Source organism: Hemibagrus wyckioides, linkage group LG02, assembly GCF_019097595.1.
Source record: "Hemibagrus wyckioides isolate EC202008001 linkage group LG02, SWU_Hwy_1.0, whole genome shotgun sequence".
NCBI lineage: Eukaryota > Metazoa > Chordata > Actinopteri > Siluriformes > Bagridae > Hemibagrus > Hemibagrus wyckioides.
Genome location: NC_080711.1, coordinates 23,540,519 through 23,557,260, shown reverse-complemented (window position 1 = coordinate 23,557,260; position 16,742 = coordinate 23,540,519). Strand labels below are relative to the sequence as shown.

Sequence of the window (16,742 nt, the reverse complement as noted above, 5' to 3'; positions counted from 1 at the left end):
ATGAAATGCAGCAGCCCTGCTTGTCACAGGTCAGCGAGCCGTCGTGCACTGCAAATGCCAAGCCCATTCGTTATGAAAATGCTATGCACTGATTTGTCATATGCCGCGAAAGCTCTGTCGAGAGGGGCCATTTTTAAATCTGCGCAGTGCCACGTGGACCGTGGCGTTACCATTAATACCTTTCATGCGAGCTGAGATTAGAGAGTTTTAGAGTAGCATGAATAACATGACGCTCAAGCTGGCTGGAATTCGAACAGCTGAGAGACATAAAACGGTTATAATGCGGCAGTTTAGGTCCGGAGAGCAGAGGTCCACTTTCACCACCGATCAAATAAATGCTACAGAAAATTCTAAAATAGATCTTTAGCATATTTGGTCTAATTTGGACAATAATGAATGCCTCTATAACAGTTTCATGACATAGTCATAAGGTAATAACTGCTGTCATGTCGAAACAAAAAAACATGACAAATAAATAATACACCGTGTGACATGAGCTGTCAGCGTAAGCATTCATGGCACAACAAACCCGATACTGTTATGAAAACTCATTACATGCTTATAACACAGTCATAATGACATGGACATGCTAAGATATCAGTCTTATGATGTAGGGTTTATTAAAACATTACACCTTTACGGTATGACAGTGTTCCTACGCCATTTCATATGAACCCTGCATCGCGTTATAAACGTTATATAATGCTTCATATGCTATAGCGACAGATTATGCCTAGAGATGTCACTTATAATGATTATAATTAGTATTATTCATAACAATGCCATGATAAAATTAATCAATCGTCATGACACACGTCCTTATGCGTTTATAACACTTTATATCTTGACCATCCGACTCTATGACAGCTTATTACTTTCTAGAATCACTTTGTATTGAGTATATTTATGAGAGGGGAGATAAAAGCTGATGTGAACGTGTCATGACGGTTCAGACGTCACGATCTCACTGCACATGAACTGTCACAACAGCTTATGACTACTTTATGTCATATTATGACAGATTATGTGCTTTCCTACAGGTTAGATCTCCTCTAGGTGTACATGTGCATGTATTTACAGATTTCAGTCCCTAAATAAGTTAAATGATTTGTGGATTTCTTGCTATTTTTGTAGTTTACTACAGACATAAGACATGAACAAGGACTTATAAAGCTTACTCGCACGAATTAATGAATCTAAATCCCAGAATTAGCTTCACTTCGTCGTCGCCCAGTAGAAAAGCAGAGAAAATTTCGCTGAGTGTTTAAGATGCACCTGAAACGGTAAACGCCGTAGCCGAGTCGCTGTGAGAAAAAGAAAGCGACCGTAGAATTCGCCAAAACCCGCACAAAAGCGCCTTTTGAATGTAGCGAGCATACGTTCGGATTCATTTCTGAAGAACGCCAAGGTTCACGAAGCCAAAGGCTGGGAAGAAAAAAACCCCTGAAAACCTTCTCTTCTGTGTCACGCTTGCTGCATGGAATATAATCGAGGGCGACCTTTATCAATCAATTGAATAAACTGCTTTCAGAGCATGCATTGAAAGCCAACTCCGAGCGAGAGGTTGCCTTCGCAAGCACTTTTTTTTTCCCCGGAGCAGGGGCGGCTGAAGATGAGAGAGAGAAGCAATAGCGTCAGGCCGGCCAGTTTGGATGGCGTTTCTGCTGCATCAATTCGTTCGCCAAAACCACAATCCAACTGGAGACGGTCCAACTGACAGTAGAGCAAAAAATAAATAAAGAAAGAAAGAAAGAAAGAGAGTAAGAGCTAATGCAACACTTTTTTTAAGAGGGATGGAGGCAGGGTAATGGACAGGGGAGAGAAAGTGTCATGGATATGATTTCTCCTTCCTGAATCATACAACCGGAATAAAATCTTAACGGTCAAGAAATCCAAAGCTGGGAGATATTCACAAAAAAATCAAGTAAACATGACTCAAAAAAAAAAAAAAAGAAAGAAAGACTTTTTCGCAGTGAGGCAGGGGAACAGCCGAGTGTGAAGAGACATTAATTAGGCGCTAAACACAGAACAGGTGCACACATTAGAGTAACAAGGCAAAGAGGCAGAGACGGAGCTAGAACCAAAACAAAGGCATCTGGCAGAACAAACACAGGAGGAGAAACTGGTGGCAAGCTCGAGATATCCGTATGCAAACGAGTTCTCACGAGACGAAGCGACGGATCTGAACGATTGGATTCTACGGAACGGTCCCATGTAACGTGACGATTTTTCACGTCACGTCACAAATTTAGTTCCTATCCGTGTGCAAGAGGTTTTAGTTCCCTAGCACCTTTTTATGTACTTTGAATACATTTTGTGTATATAGAAAATTTCAGTTATATTTTCGAATACATTTTGTACTTTCAGACACATTTGTATATGTAGATTGTTTTTATTTATATTTCATTTATTTTTATTTTTTCCCTTGTAATCTGAAGCAGTCTCTGGCAAAAGAATTTCCTTCAGGATTAATAAAGTTCTATCTGATCTGGTCTGCGATTGGCTCGTGTTTACTGTTCGATGCAGAGACATTAGGAAGAGAAATCGAGCTTGGAGTTTGTTAGCGTCTCTGGTGGAGGTTTGTAGCTAATACAGTTAGCTGGCTTTGCTAATCTGATCTGAGAGTAAGGAAAGAATGAACGTTTGATGTAAATCAGTTTTAGTAGCTACCTATAGCTAAAAATACATCACTGAAAAAGGCCACGCCTACAATCTTACCAAAGTCAGACCCCGTACACTCCCCCAGCTCTTATAGATCATGAACAAAAAAAATTCCAGATTAAAATTCCAAAACAAACGTTATTAATGACATATTAAGAAGAAATCTACTTCTGGGGTAAACAACGCAAGTGTGGATGCTACGTTCTGCAGGAACCAGCTATCAGCCCTAACAGGAGCATGTAGGAGGCTTCTGGTTGATCTGCTGCGACATAAAACACCTCCTCGCATGTAATAACAGCTTTCTGAAGAGCACGGATTGTTCGGAGAGGCGCACCCTCGACACGAACAGCCGGGGTTGCTTTTGTAACGTTGCGATAAGGAATAATCTCCGGCAGCCAGATGATGCGCCACAAACTTAAAGGGTGAGTCGGGTTGCCCTAAAAAAAAAGAAAAGAAATCAGACTCATCTAAATGAATCCTCTGAGTCAGAGACGAAAAGTTGTGAAGGAGGAAAGTTGAGAAAATCACAGATCAGGTTCACTTTCACCAAACAACACGTGAGCTAAGGCGAAGGAAAGTTTAGCTTTCAAATTGTAGCTAGCGCTGTATGGACTAGCAGTATGCTAATCGCTAGCCTTCATGATAAATACGTAGTGTACGTAGAAGTAGATGGATTCTGATGTGTCAAGCGTGTTTACAGCGACTCTGACGGGCAACGCTACGTTTAATTGCTCCGTAAACTTGATGACTAAACTTTAGGTCATGGGGTGTAACCTCGGCGGAGAGGAGCTATTACGGGGGAGGTGGTAGCTTAGTGATTAAGGTGTTGGACTTTGGATCGGAAGGTTGTGAGTTCGAATCCCTGGTGTACCAAGCTGCCACTGCTGGGCCCTTGAGCAAGGCCCTTAACCCTCAACTTGTTCAGTTGTATAAAAATGAGCTAAAAATTTAAGTCACTATGAATAAAACATAAACAGAAGTCTGACCAACCCTGTCCAATCACACAATCTGACCAGTTCTGCCCAATCCCACAGATCTGCCAAATGCCAGAAATGTAAATGAGATGGCAGCATGATTGTCGGGTGTGTTCGGGATAATTGGTGAAATGTGTGAGAAATAAAACACAAGTTGCTCTAATAGGAAAAATAACAACACATTTAAAAGAATTGTGTTTTTTTTGTCCGTTTTTAGTCACGTTAATATCATGGAATGGGCGTGAAGCAAATGAGTTCCTGTTACATGCTACGTTATGGCAGACGTAAACATTCGAACCCTCACCAGCCTTTATTTAGGAGGGAATAAAAAAATGTTGGACTCCTGACCAATCAGAATCCGGAACAAACCGGGAATATCTAATGCTGAGGAATATCAGGTCAGGAGCTGAAACTTTAAATAAGTCTGTAAGCGCTGTTTTGTTGGAATTGAATGACGAAAAATCTGGAACAGAGTGATATCCGCTCCTCCGGGGAAATCTCAGCCTCTTTTCGCCAGGGTCTATTCCTTTAAGACTGTCCATGTTTCAGTTAAACATTCAATATTCATCACTTTAATATTTTCAACTTTATATTCATCACTTTAATATTTTCAATATATTCAACTATTTGCTGTAGTTACACCGAGAAGGCATCCGAAAGATTCTCAGGATTTATGAACAATTTATGAACTGTATGGATTTATTCTCTTATTGTGGAGAAAGTAGATGAGCAGAAAATGCGTGTTCTGGGGGGGGGGGGGGTAAATACAATGAAAATAAACACACTTTCCAGTACAGCAAAATACACTCGTCTCATTTATGAGGAATTCCAGACCTTATTAAGTTTAAGTTAAATGATCTCACATAATTGCCACATTTCTGTCGTTTCTTTAGTCTCTGGAACTGCCCGTTAGATTACAGGCGCTTAAAAAGAGATTCATTTCCCGATAAAGCCGCACAGTAGGGGACGCTTTAAATTTATAGCGCGGGGGCAATTAAGTATGGCGAAGTCTTTCCTTCTCTTCAGACCGATTTCTGAAGCGATAATGGCAGGTGAAGAGGCTGATAATGAGCGGAGGCCAGGCAGGACACGCTCCTGACCAGACTTCCGGCGTTGTCTGTGACGTTATCCTCGACTTGTCAGGGTTTAAGTCATAACTGATCGTTTCCATCGCTAGTTATTCGTGCGATAAGTGTGGGGAAGCTTCAGATTTCTCATCATCAACCATCTCATCAGAAACCAAGCCAGCACAAAACTCTGAAGCTTTAAAGACAATACCAGCGCACACACACACACACACACGGCGAACAATAAAGAAAGCCCAAACGCACACGTGCAGCGTCTCAGAAAAACAGGACATAGACAGATGTTACCTACCCACAGATACATCATCATCTTGAGCGAGGTGTCAGGTGCACTCGTTTCTGGAAAGCGACGCCGAGTCTCCCAAGTTCTAAAATCCGTCCTGCTTCTCCCAGCGCTGCTCTTCTTCTCTATAATTTACAGAAATCGCTCTGGAGTGCTTGTTATTAGGAGGACGCTCGGAGGAAAAAGAAGGAACGGGATCTTCACCGAGGGAGAAGGGAAAGGAAAAAAAATAAGATGCTTCTTGAGGATCTCTTCGTGATGGGGTTCTTTATTTTCTTCTTCACTGTGGCTGGCTCTCGCACTCGCTCTCGATCCGTGGCTCGGGCAACAAATCTTGACGTGAGCGTTTAATGAGAAGATCCGTGCGCCGAGGAAGTCCAGCAAAAGTGCGCTCGCAAAGTAACAGAGAGAGAGAACGAGAGGGAGAGAGAGAGAGAGAGAGAGAGGAGGTGGACAGTGAGGGGTGGGGTGATGGTGATGGGGGGAGGCTTTTCCAATATGCGCGCACACACACACACACACACACACACTCTGCTGGGGAGAAAAAAGGCAGCGTTTTCACTGGTGTGTGGAGCGAACCACAAGACGATGATGCCTTAAATTACAATAAAGAAAAGCCCTTTTTTTTCTAAACCAAGAAATCAAACTTGAATCGAATCTCATCTTCTGTTCTGTGGGACGTTTGGACGAGAGACTGGGTGTCCTAAAAACACAAGCCACGGGACACACGGTCCATAAAGATGGCTGGAGAGAAAAGAGAAAAGCTGCAGCTGGTGTTAAATGCACCTGACTCCTGCATGGACTTTTATTTCTCTCTCTCTCTCACTGTCTCTCTCTCTCTCTCTCTCTCCTTCTCTTCCAGGAGGCCAAGGCCTTCCCGCTCGTTCTCTCGTTCATATCTGATGCACTCTCCCTCGCTCTCTCCTTCTGCACTTTCCTACAGTCATCTACTGACACCGAGTCGCTACTGCTGCGCCTTTCCCGTGGAATCACGACGAAAAAACATCGCGGCTCCTACACTAATTACTCCGCTTCGGCTAGAGGATCGGAAACAACTTCAATTCCGACACGCTTCCCTCAGGGATCTCACTGGAAATCTCGCCAGGGAATAGAAATACGTGTTCGGAAATAGAACCGGACAGGACAGGATATTGCAAAATGATGCAAGCTCTGTTTTTTATTTTATTTCCAGTCATTTCACGCATGATGTTTAGGCGCGCCGGAATATCCGAGCGCTGGCGTTCCCGTTGCGTCGGAGCTCGGATGAAATAATAAGGAGCGAGGAAGTGGGAGTTGGAGAGGGTTATTGACTTATCTGATGATTAACCTCTGGGATAAAGGTGCTTCATTTGAAGCTGGGCAAAGAGCGCAGGAGATCACCATCACCACCGACCCCACGATCCGGGCCCGGGTTCTCGTCAGTGGGTTTAGAACAACCGCAAGGTTCTAAAGGGGGGTTGTGAGGTCTGGATAGTGATCTGAAATACTTAGAGCGTGCTCTTCAGGAAGAAGCCTTACAGATAAACCTCCACAATAAAGATGATCCGTTTTTTTTGCTGAAGCTTCACCAACCACTGAAAGATCTCTTGAAGATGATGGTGGCCAATCAGTTACATTTTAGAAACAAAGCCATGTTTCATTACACACATATCTCTTTGACTCAGAGTTATTATAATATAATAAATTTATTGTGTCATCGTTTCCTGATGCTTCCTATTTGCTTCATCTTTGTTTTACTCGAACGTCTTTACTTATTCCAGAGAAAATAAACCTCAGTGGTGGTAGCTGCATGTAAGCTACTTAAAATACCAATTAATCCAGTAGGGACCAGTATGGGATAAATGACTTTACATCAATACATCAACACTGTAGGCATGATGACTGTAGGCATTAAAGGGATGTAGCATCACTGCTATAATGTATGCTAATCACAGCACTCCAGAGGTTCCAAGAGCTTCAAGGATCGGGGTGTGACCCGAACCCGAGAACCTCAGAACTCTTCCACTCCTTGATGCTGTAATTCTACGAGCACGCTTAGAACTTCTGGACTTGCTATTCTTCAAAATAGCCATAGTGTAGATCATTATATTCATATTCATATCAGTCACACAGTTTCTGTACTCATGTACTATATTTATCAATTCTCTTCCATTCTTATGACACGACTTCACTGGTATATGTGACCAATAAAATCAGAAAATTAGAATTTAACGAGCTATGACCACACTATCTGGGATCACCTGAGGATGAAGACCCCCTTTCGGTGGCGGTTCTTCTCAGGGTTCCTGTAAAGCTGCTGTGTGAGAGTGTGTAGCATGTTTCGATGCTGTTTTATTAGCTGCTTTAATTGGATGTGATTTTGACTGAAAAATGACCCGAGATGGGGAGGAGCTTTAGCGGTTAAAAAGTGATTCCTTTCTGTCTTCGTAGCGCTCCCTAAGGAGAGATTTTGGATGTTGGTCCTGCTCCTGTTCCCTTTTCCCAGACACACTTAACCTGCATTGGCCTGTAAAACCCAAGCGCATCACTGTAAGTAGAGAAGTGACCGTAACTGTCGATCAGGCCACAGCCCTTTAAAGGAAAAGGGCCAGCAATTATGAAATTGCAGTCAGGAATGACGGCTCATTACGGAGGCTGCGCGGCTCTCAGCTTAATTGGACGGCGAGTCCGAGCGTCGCGTCCCGATCGGAACCATTGATCATGTCGATCTGCAGCAAGGTGTGAATGAAAGCGAGGTAAACCTCAGGAGGGGCCACCGAAAGACTCGAAGAAGGTCAAGGGGATTTTTTTTTCTTCTTTTCATTTTCAGATCTGCCCGAGAGGAACGGGAGCGAATAAAAAGCCCATTTGTGATCTTCCTGATCCGCTCGCCCGCTCTAATTTCCAGAAAGTTCAGATCATTAAAAGCAAATAAACAAGTGAGCGCAAGCTGCAGGAATTAGAATGATGACGGCGTATGAGCGCCAGCATCAGACACATTAATCATCCCACGGCGTTCAGACTCAAAATCCCTCAACAAACCATGATAAATTACAGGGAGGTTTGGAGGAACAGAATGTTACACAAATCTCTCCCATATGTACTGTACGATTCATCTCCTGCACCGTACCTACACACACACACGCCAGCGTTTGGAGGAAACGGTATGTCACCTTCGGAATAGGAATACGTCACTGGGAACGAGAGAGATCGTGTTTGTGTGAGTCGGAGGTAAAAGCTTTTCATTTAGGTTCAAAATTCATTTGTAGTTCAGGTGCGGTCACATGACCGTAACATCACGTATACCGTCACGTAACATGGACCTCCAATGTAAACCATTCCTAAATAAACTTAAAAAGAAAATTAATTCAAATATTTTACAGGAATAAAAAACTGTATGAGCGAGAAATGTTTTAAAAAATCTCATACACATGTCTCAAGATCTGGAGTGATACAGCTGATGCTGAAGAGCTGTCAGATCACAACCCTTTTTAGGGCCTAGGCCACGCCCACTTTAGGTTTCAGACGGAATATGAACACAGACACTGTGTTCAATGTCTAATCTCATCTTCTTCTTCTCCTTCTTCTCCTTCTTCTTCTTCTTCTTCCTCTTCTTCTTCTTCTTCAGCTTGACGGATTTGAGGGTGCCATTATTTTTGAGCAAGCACAAAAGGTGAGCGTTGAGATAGGAAAGTTTTCAGGTAAATGTTAAAAAATAAATTAAAAAAAGACACTTTCTTCAACCTGTGCTTTTAATTTCCAAGCATTTTTGTCAGACCTTCAAGCAAAAAATAAATAAATAAATAAAAAATTCACCAACACAAGCTTTTTTCTTTTCTTTTTTTTTTCTTTCTTTCTTTCTCTTTTTTCAGCAAGCTGATTAATTGAGTGTGTTTGATTTAATAATCCATAACCGGAACAGAGAGAATATCAGTCGAGAGTAACGCAAGCATAAAAAAAAAAGAAAGAACACAAATAAATGCAGATAAGCCGACACACACACACACACACACACACACACACACACTGCAGCGTCACTTACCCTGAGCTGGTTGGCGTCACAACTCATTTGCTGGCCTGGAATCTGTCAAAAGAGACACACAAATTATAGTAACACATTACACACACACACACACACCAAAATACTGTAGACTCCCCCCCACGTCTTTCACAAACACACACCCTTATCCACACACACACACACACACACAGCGAGTAATTACAAGTCAATCAAACAGAGCAGGCCGAGGAGCAGGAAAATGAGATCTGTCAGATTCTGTACAGCCATGCAAGAGGAAAAAAATGCATAATAAAAGGCAAGACAGCTGTTTCCATGCCAGTGGGAGAAATCGCACGATTCCTCCGGGAAGGAGGACAACGGCGGGAAATGCATCAAGGTGCAGGTCCATTCCGCATGCCATAGCGTACCGGGATTCACACAAACAGCCCACTGTCGCTCCAGACAGACCTACGAAGTGCTAAGGATCTTGAATAAAACGCTTGGTGTTGTGCTGCTACAGGAAACTAATCAACCCCACAGTGGTGTGATGGAGCAGAGTCACTCTCACCACCCTGATTATTCTCCTCCGTCTGATCACATCCTGAAGCCTTTCATTCCTAAGTCTGACTCAAACTGGAGACTCCTTCCATGAACATCTACCAGTCTTTTTTTTTTTAACCTGATCTGTTTATCCTGTTTTGTTTTCTGTCCATGTTCCTGTGAACGAGCTGTTACCATAGCAACGATCACGCATCGGATTCGTCACCTTCCGACCAATCGGAATCCAGAATTCCGCAGCGCTGAGGTGTGATTCGAGACACGCTTTACAATGTTACTACTGCGGCAATCGTTTATATTATATAAAAAATAAATTTATTATTAAATTAAAGACACACACACACACACACACTTTTCCTCACACCACAATAAAGGTACACCTGCATAAAATAACGTGTTTGCAAGTCTTTAAGAAATATACCAAAACATACAAATAAGAAAATTATATTTTAATTCTGTTTTCGAAAATTAATTTTATTAAGGTAGCACACCTAATAAAAACAGGATACAAGGATAAATAATAATAACAATAATATATTCGTACATGTATAATAATATATAATACATATATAAAATAATATAATTTTATATCTAATAATAATAATAATAATAATAATAATATCTAATAATAAAAAATGATAATTTATTTTGTTTAATTTTTAAAAATAAAATATGACTTAGAAATATAATTTTTTTTTAAGTCATTATTATGAATTGAAAATATTAAGAAACAAAAAAGGATATTAACATCACAAGATCAGAATAAAAAAAGTAGTCATTTAGAAAATAAAATTTCTTAATGTTTATTATTTAATACAAAGGATTTTAAAATCCTTGTTGAACTTAAACACCTGTTTAATTACGCTGAAAATAGTTTGACTTTCCACTCAACCCCAACAGTCCAGCTCCCGGTGCTCTGGAATAACATTTCATCATTCCCGGACCACAGGAAACACCCGGGCACAAGGATTAACACACACACACACACACACACACACTGAAAGAAATGGAAGGAAAATCAAGAGCATGGGATGTGATAAAAACAAACAAACATGGAGACATTAACTTTTGGAGCAGAAATTTCTGTGCATCAGGACTTCGTGCCAGAGGTTTACCCAGAATGCAACAGTGTGGAAAAGCCACGCTAATGATATGACAAAATAAAGCAAACCTGCGGTGTCTTTTACTGAAAGTAAAAAGTCACAGAAGTGTTTTCTTTTTACGTTATAAAGATGTTCCATAAAAAAAAATTGGTCCTGTAAGATGTAAAAATACTTTATGGAGTCAAATTAAAGACATCTAGAGGAGTCAAAACAACAAATAAACATATATAAAAAATAAAATAATAAAATGTAGTAATAAAATAAGTTTTAAAAAATATACAAAATAAATATAAAGGTAAAGATTTTTATTTTATTTTTTGTTTAATGTATTTGTCCAATCATCATTTCAATAATAACAATTTGTTTATTTATATTTACTACAAATATGAGGAATTGTTTGTCAGTTATATTAATAAAAAAATAATATATATATATATATATATATATATGAATGCTTTTAATAATTGTTGTTTGTTTATTTCTGTTAAATAATAATAATAATAACAATAATATTTAATAACAATAATAGTTTTAACTATGTGTCTAGTCTATCTATCTATTTATCAAGTGTGATAATAATAGTTTTATTTATTAACAGTTAATGCAAAATAATAATAATAATAATAATAAAAAATAAAAATCATTATTATCATAAAAAAAAAAAAAATTAATAATAGTTCCAGATGTAGTTTGTTGATTTCTTTGTATGAAGTCAGCAGTCATATCGTGAACTTTCATTCTGTCGTCATGAGAACAGATGATCTAAACACACCGTTTTGGGGCGTCATCTAAACACCCGAGAAAACTCCCCACTCCGTGTAACCCGGTGTTTGCGTAGCAGAACCCAGAGCACGACGGTGGTGTCTCTGCTGTGTCCACTTCCAGCCGCTCGCCGTGAGAGCAGAGCTCTGAGTATCGACTGGTTTACTGTAGGCCCTTAACCACTGCTCATGTTTGTCCTCTCTTTATGTAATACTTTCAAAGCACGGTGTCAATATCGAGTGGAAATTGCTCGAGCACTTGACCAATTTCAGGTGCTCTGGAGCCGCGGCGATCGCTCACAGGATACGGCACGGCTTCAAACAGCACCGCAGAGACTCTCGCTCGCTAATGACTCTTTCCACAGGAAATCGAGAGGAAAAGGGAACGAAGGGAGCACAAATAGAACAATTTGGTGTGAAAGGAAAAAAGAGCCCTCTGTAGGCTTCGGGGTCTTTTTACTTTTTCTTTCCTCAGCCTTACAGAGAGACAGACTCACTCCTTCTCTTTCTCTCTCTCTCTCTCTCTCGCTCTCTCTCTCTCCTGACTCTTTGAGCTGGTAAATCACAGGAGTGTCTGGACTACACCAATTCGTCTCATTATCCCCCAGTGTTTCCAGTCAGAAATCAAGACATCTTTGTTAACACATGTTGAGCGACATAACGGAAAAAAAGTGTGCACTAACGTTTCTGCTTGCTGAGAGTGTAGGAACAAGAGCTTTAATTATCAGTAATAACTAAATATAGCTATGACATGATATGACATTATATTTCCAATGAATCAGTTAAAGAAACCTATGTGAGGATTGGGAATCAGCCATCATTAGGAACGTCAATAAAAGAACTAGCGATTCATTTGTGGAATGTGAATCGGTTAATCAATACAATACATGCATTCATTTATGAAATGGGAATCACTGAGTCGACACAGTAATCAATTCATTTGGGGAATTTATTTGCAAAATATAAATCAATGATTTAGACAAAGACTAAATTGATTCATTTGTGAAATAAGAGGCAATATAATAAAATAGCGTACTAATGAATCAGTGAATCGATGAAAACAAACCCGAGTCATGAAACAGGGAGTCAATAAAAAGAACAAAAAAACATAACTGTAATGAAATGAAATGTGAATCGGTGAGTCAATATGAATTTGTTTGTCTCAGGCGAATCAGTGAATCAATACCCAAACAATTCCTTTCTTAAATATAAATAAAAGAGTGATTAAAAGTACAAACCATTCATTTGTGAAATATGAACCAATGATTCAGTAAAAGAACCATTGAAATCAATATAAACAAATTCATTCAAGAAAGGTGAATCAGTGAAATATGAATCATTTAACCAAATACAAATCATTTTTTCTTGAAAGGTGAATCACTTTGTTAATTAAGGAACAAATAATTCATCAGTGAGCCAACGCCATAAATAAATTCATTCATGAAATATGAATCAGTGATTCACTAAAATCAAGAACATACATTTGATTTGTTAAATATGACTCAGTGATTCAGTAAAAGCACAAACAATTCATTAGTGGAATATGAGTCAATGATTCAACAAACAACAACAAACAAATGAAGTGTGAAATGTGACTCAATGGAAACAATTTCATTCATGAAATGCGAATCAGGGAATCGACAAAAAACGATTCCTTTGTGGGGTGTGAATCGAGTGAGTGAATAAAAAGAGTCAAGAGTAAATAATTCATTTTTGAATTCTGATTCAGTGAATCAATAATAAAGTGAACCATTAATTTCTGAAATGTGAAATCTGTTAAAGTGTCCTTTCACATATCACATGATGAACAAAATCAATAAATTGCCTATAAACTGATTAAATACCAGACCTGACCATGTTATTGCCATCACTCTCACAATAAAAATAAGAGACGTTCATTGTCAAGTCTAATTATAGTCTAATTACAGCTCATGAAAAAAGAACGTATTTGATTGGATATTAGAGCACATATATCACACCAATCCACTCATGCTCATATTTATATTCTAGCCCTGCCCCCTTTACAATCAAATCACTGTTTGTGAAGAAAGTGTAGCCAAAACCAAAATAGGCCAGTGTCAGTCTGTTTCCAACCAGGAAGCCACAATGGAGAGCAAAATGAAGCTCAGAATCGAGTCCTTCGTCCTCCAGCGGCTTCTGAGCATCTTAGCCATGCAGAAAAAGAGCAGAGTGAAGAAGAAAAAAAAAAAGAGCAAAGATAACTCTGCTGACTCCAGGCGAAGGGACACGGCCGAGCAGAATGGGCTTATTAAGCTGACACAGTGGAGAGCATTGAAGTGGTCTGCTGGAGAACGCAGGAACAGCGCAAATAATAAAATCCGTGGGGGGGGGGGGTGTGGAGGGTGGAGGGGTATGTTTCGGTGGGGAAAGGGGGTGGGGGGAGACAATGGCCAAGGAAAGCTGTGGTGTGAGTGAAAAATCAATCCGCTGATAAATCAGTAAAAACAGAGCCATTGTTGTAAGAGCTGCGTTAAAAACACATAAAAGCGCTGTGAGGGAATGCGATGTCTTTCTGCGGTGGCCATGTTAGTGTGGATAAATAGAATTTTTTAAGATTAGAAGAAGTGTGCTGGAGATACAGTTAATTTATGAAGCCCACTTTGAACCTTTGAAGCGTAATGAGAAGGGAGAAGGGAAGGAGAAAGAGAAGGATAGAAAAAGAGAGACAGAGAGAGAGAGAGAGAGAGAGAGAGAGAGAAAGAGTGAGTGCGCTGACCAAGCACAATTCCCACGCGGTGGCGGCTGCTGCAGTGCACTTTCGCAGCACTCAGCTTATGAGAACGCGGCCAGATCTTAAGCCTTTTTACACTCCTCGTCAATATTACAATACGCCGGCCAGCGTGACTTGCTGAGCCTTTATGATCTGTGTGTGTGTGTGTGTGTGTGTGTGTGTGTGTAAGGCTTCGGAGATAGCAGAGCGGCATGCAAGCTAATTACTGGACTGTGCACAGGCAGAAACGCTGAGTGAGAAACCACTGGCATTTCCTCAGCATGGCCTTTTACATACAGAGGCGCATGATGAATCACCGCCCGAGCGACTCGGAATTAAAAAGACGTGTTATAGAATACGGAGTTGTAAGAAATCAGCATTCGGTGAATGTGTCATGAGTAAGAAATGTAACTCTGCATGGGGTGCCGTTAAAGCGGAATAAGTCGTAACGACGTTATACCACACCGCACGACCAAACCACTTTAATTCCTCTCATAACAATGTTATACGCGGTATCGTACATGTATATGACGTTGTCAGGGCTGATGCGTAAAGTGCTAAGGTATGAGAGGAACAAAAAAATGAAACACAATGTGCTGTTCTAGGAAAATAATCAACCTTCTGGTGGTAAGCTTTCTTCATCACACCTCCATGTCAGTTATGATTTTCCTATAAGGGAAAATGTTTTACTTGTTATTCAATTAAAAAAAATAATTGCTGCTGATAATAAATATAGAACAGCAGCACTGCTGTATTGCTAGGAAACTTTTCAAAAGCCCATACATGTTGGGTGATGTCAAATCACATGATAATCTGAGAGAACCTCATCACCTCGCCACATTTTGTCCTAAATGCACCCTGATCCATTCATTAAGACTTTCAGATCTGCAGCTCGACCCCGACCCTGTCGTGCGGGTTTGAATGAGTCCAGACGTGTCTTTTAATTGAGGCTCTGAACCTGAACTCCTGAGAGAGATTGGAGTGTCCCACTCAGGTCCGCGTTAGGCTGCGATCCGTTACTGTGACCGACCCTAGCAGTGAAAAAGCCAATAGGGAATACATCAGGTTCTCAATTATTGGATTATCTCAACGTGATATCATTACCGCCGAACGTTCGCTCCGATCATTGATTGCATTTTTCAATTTCGTTCACGACTAATGCAAGGAGCCCTCGCTGAACCGTCTTCTGATGAGTTTGGGACCCAGTCGATATGGATGTGTGTGTATATGTATATATATAGGCGTAGCCTGGCCTGAGTCTTGTATCTGGGGCAAAATAATTCATCTGCTTGTCTCATGTTTCTCAATTATTCTAAAGAGCTAGCAAACACATCTGCCAGGCAAAGCGCGTGGAGCTGCATGGAGCGGAATTTCAATTCTACATGCAAATCTGCTGATGTTTCACAGCACTCGCTCCAGACCGCTCTTAAACATGTAACACTAACAGGGCTGTGACACCATTTTATACTCCTCTACACATGCCTTGAAATGAAAAACGGTCTATAAATGCAGATGTCTATTTGCATCTAGGAAGTGAAATGAATTAGTGTATCAGGGATTCAGCAGCATCTGTGTGTGAGTGCACGGTCAGTTCGCTTCAGTCGACCTCATCAGTCAGTATTGTAATATCGAAGAGAATAAAACAAGAGGACACGATTTTCTTCTTCATGAGACCTTTGAAATAGACTTTGAGGCACATATCTGCCTATTTACAGATTTTGCTGAGGGGAAGCCTAGTGTTAAGAAACGTTTGGAAAGTCATGAGCTTAAATCCCGCCACTGACCCTTAACCCACAACTCAGCTGGGTAATAGAAATGTCGTAAATATAATGAATTAAAGTGGAGTTTCTACACAAAATGTAACTGTAGACATTTGACAATGGACGTGTTTACGACTACTGCAAGGATCATAAATGCAGATACGTGAGCGGTCGTGATTTTTCCCGTATGTAGCAATCACGTGAAACAAACTTTTTATCTGCATCCCAAATGACACACTACACACTTACACTGTTTACTCTACTACAGTCTACTGTATGAAGTTTGGAAGTTTTGTATCGCCTGAATATGGAAATAGAACAATAAGGTGTTATTTATTTATTTATTTATTTACTAGCTAGAAGTATAAGAAAATGACATCTCATCCAGCTGGTAGCCCCGCCCCTCTTCTGCTAAATAAGCTAAGCTGCGATCGTTGAGAGCATGCAGTGTGAAAACGTGTGAAGGACGCAGATTTCCGATTTTGTAAACAATGTTTAACCCAGTAGTGCTTTCTCCATCTGTTTTACATTAGAGAAAAGCAAGAAAACAAGCACACACACACACACACACACACACTTTGTACTATTTTAAGCGGTTTAAAGCTTCACTTTATGCTAACACCAGCATGGCGATCAGGACACGTTTACAGCAGCACCTGTAAAGATACTCACTCATTCCACTGACATTTCAGTCCTGTCCCAGTTCTTTCTCTGTTCATGTTTGGCTCCATTTTTTCTCCTTTATTATCTAAGAATATTCTGATATTTTTTTATCGCCGTTTCGCGGATATAAACAAAGAATTTCCAGTTAAGGAAACTGACATAACTTCAATTAAACAGGGAAAAT

The 16,742-nt window shown here is 40.3% G+C and overlaps 1 protein-coding gene across 2 annotated transcripts in view; it reads right to left on the bottom strand.

Annotated features, from left to right (window-relative positions):
- Positions 1–9,061, bottom strand: part of rbfox1 (RNA binding fox-1 homolog 1) — a 168,592-nt gene extending 159,531 nt beyond the window's left edge. Inside the window, exon 1 of one of the 2 annotated variants that reach the window (XM_058414187.1) lies at positions 9,025–9,061. In XM_058414187.1, the coding sequence (XP_058270170.1) occupies positions 9,025–9,051 (27 nt within the window). In that variant the 5' untranslated portion in view covers positions 9,052–9,061. Of the gene's footprint in view, positions 1–5,012; positions 5,342–9,024 lie in introns of those variants that run through there. The other variant, XM_058414195.1, reaches the window with a different exon arrangement.
- Between the last annotated feature and the right edge of the window lie 7,681 nt (positions 9,062–16,742).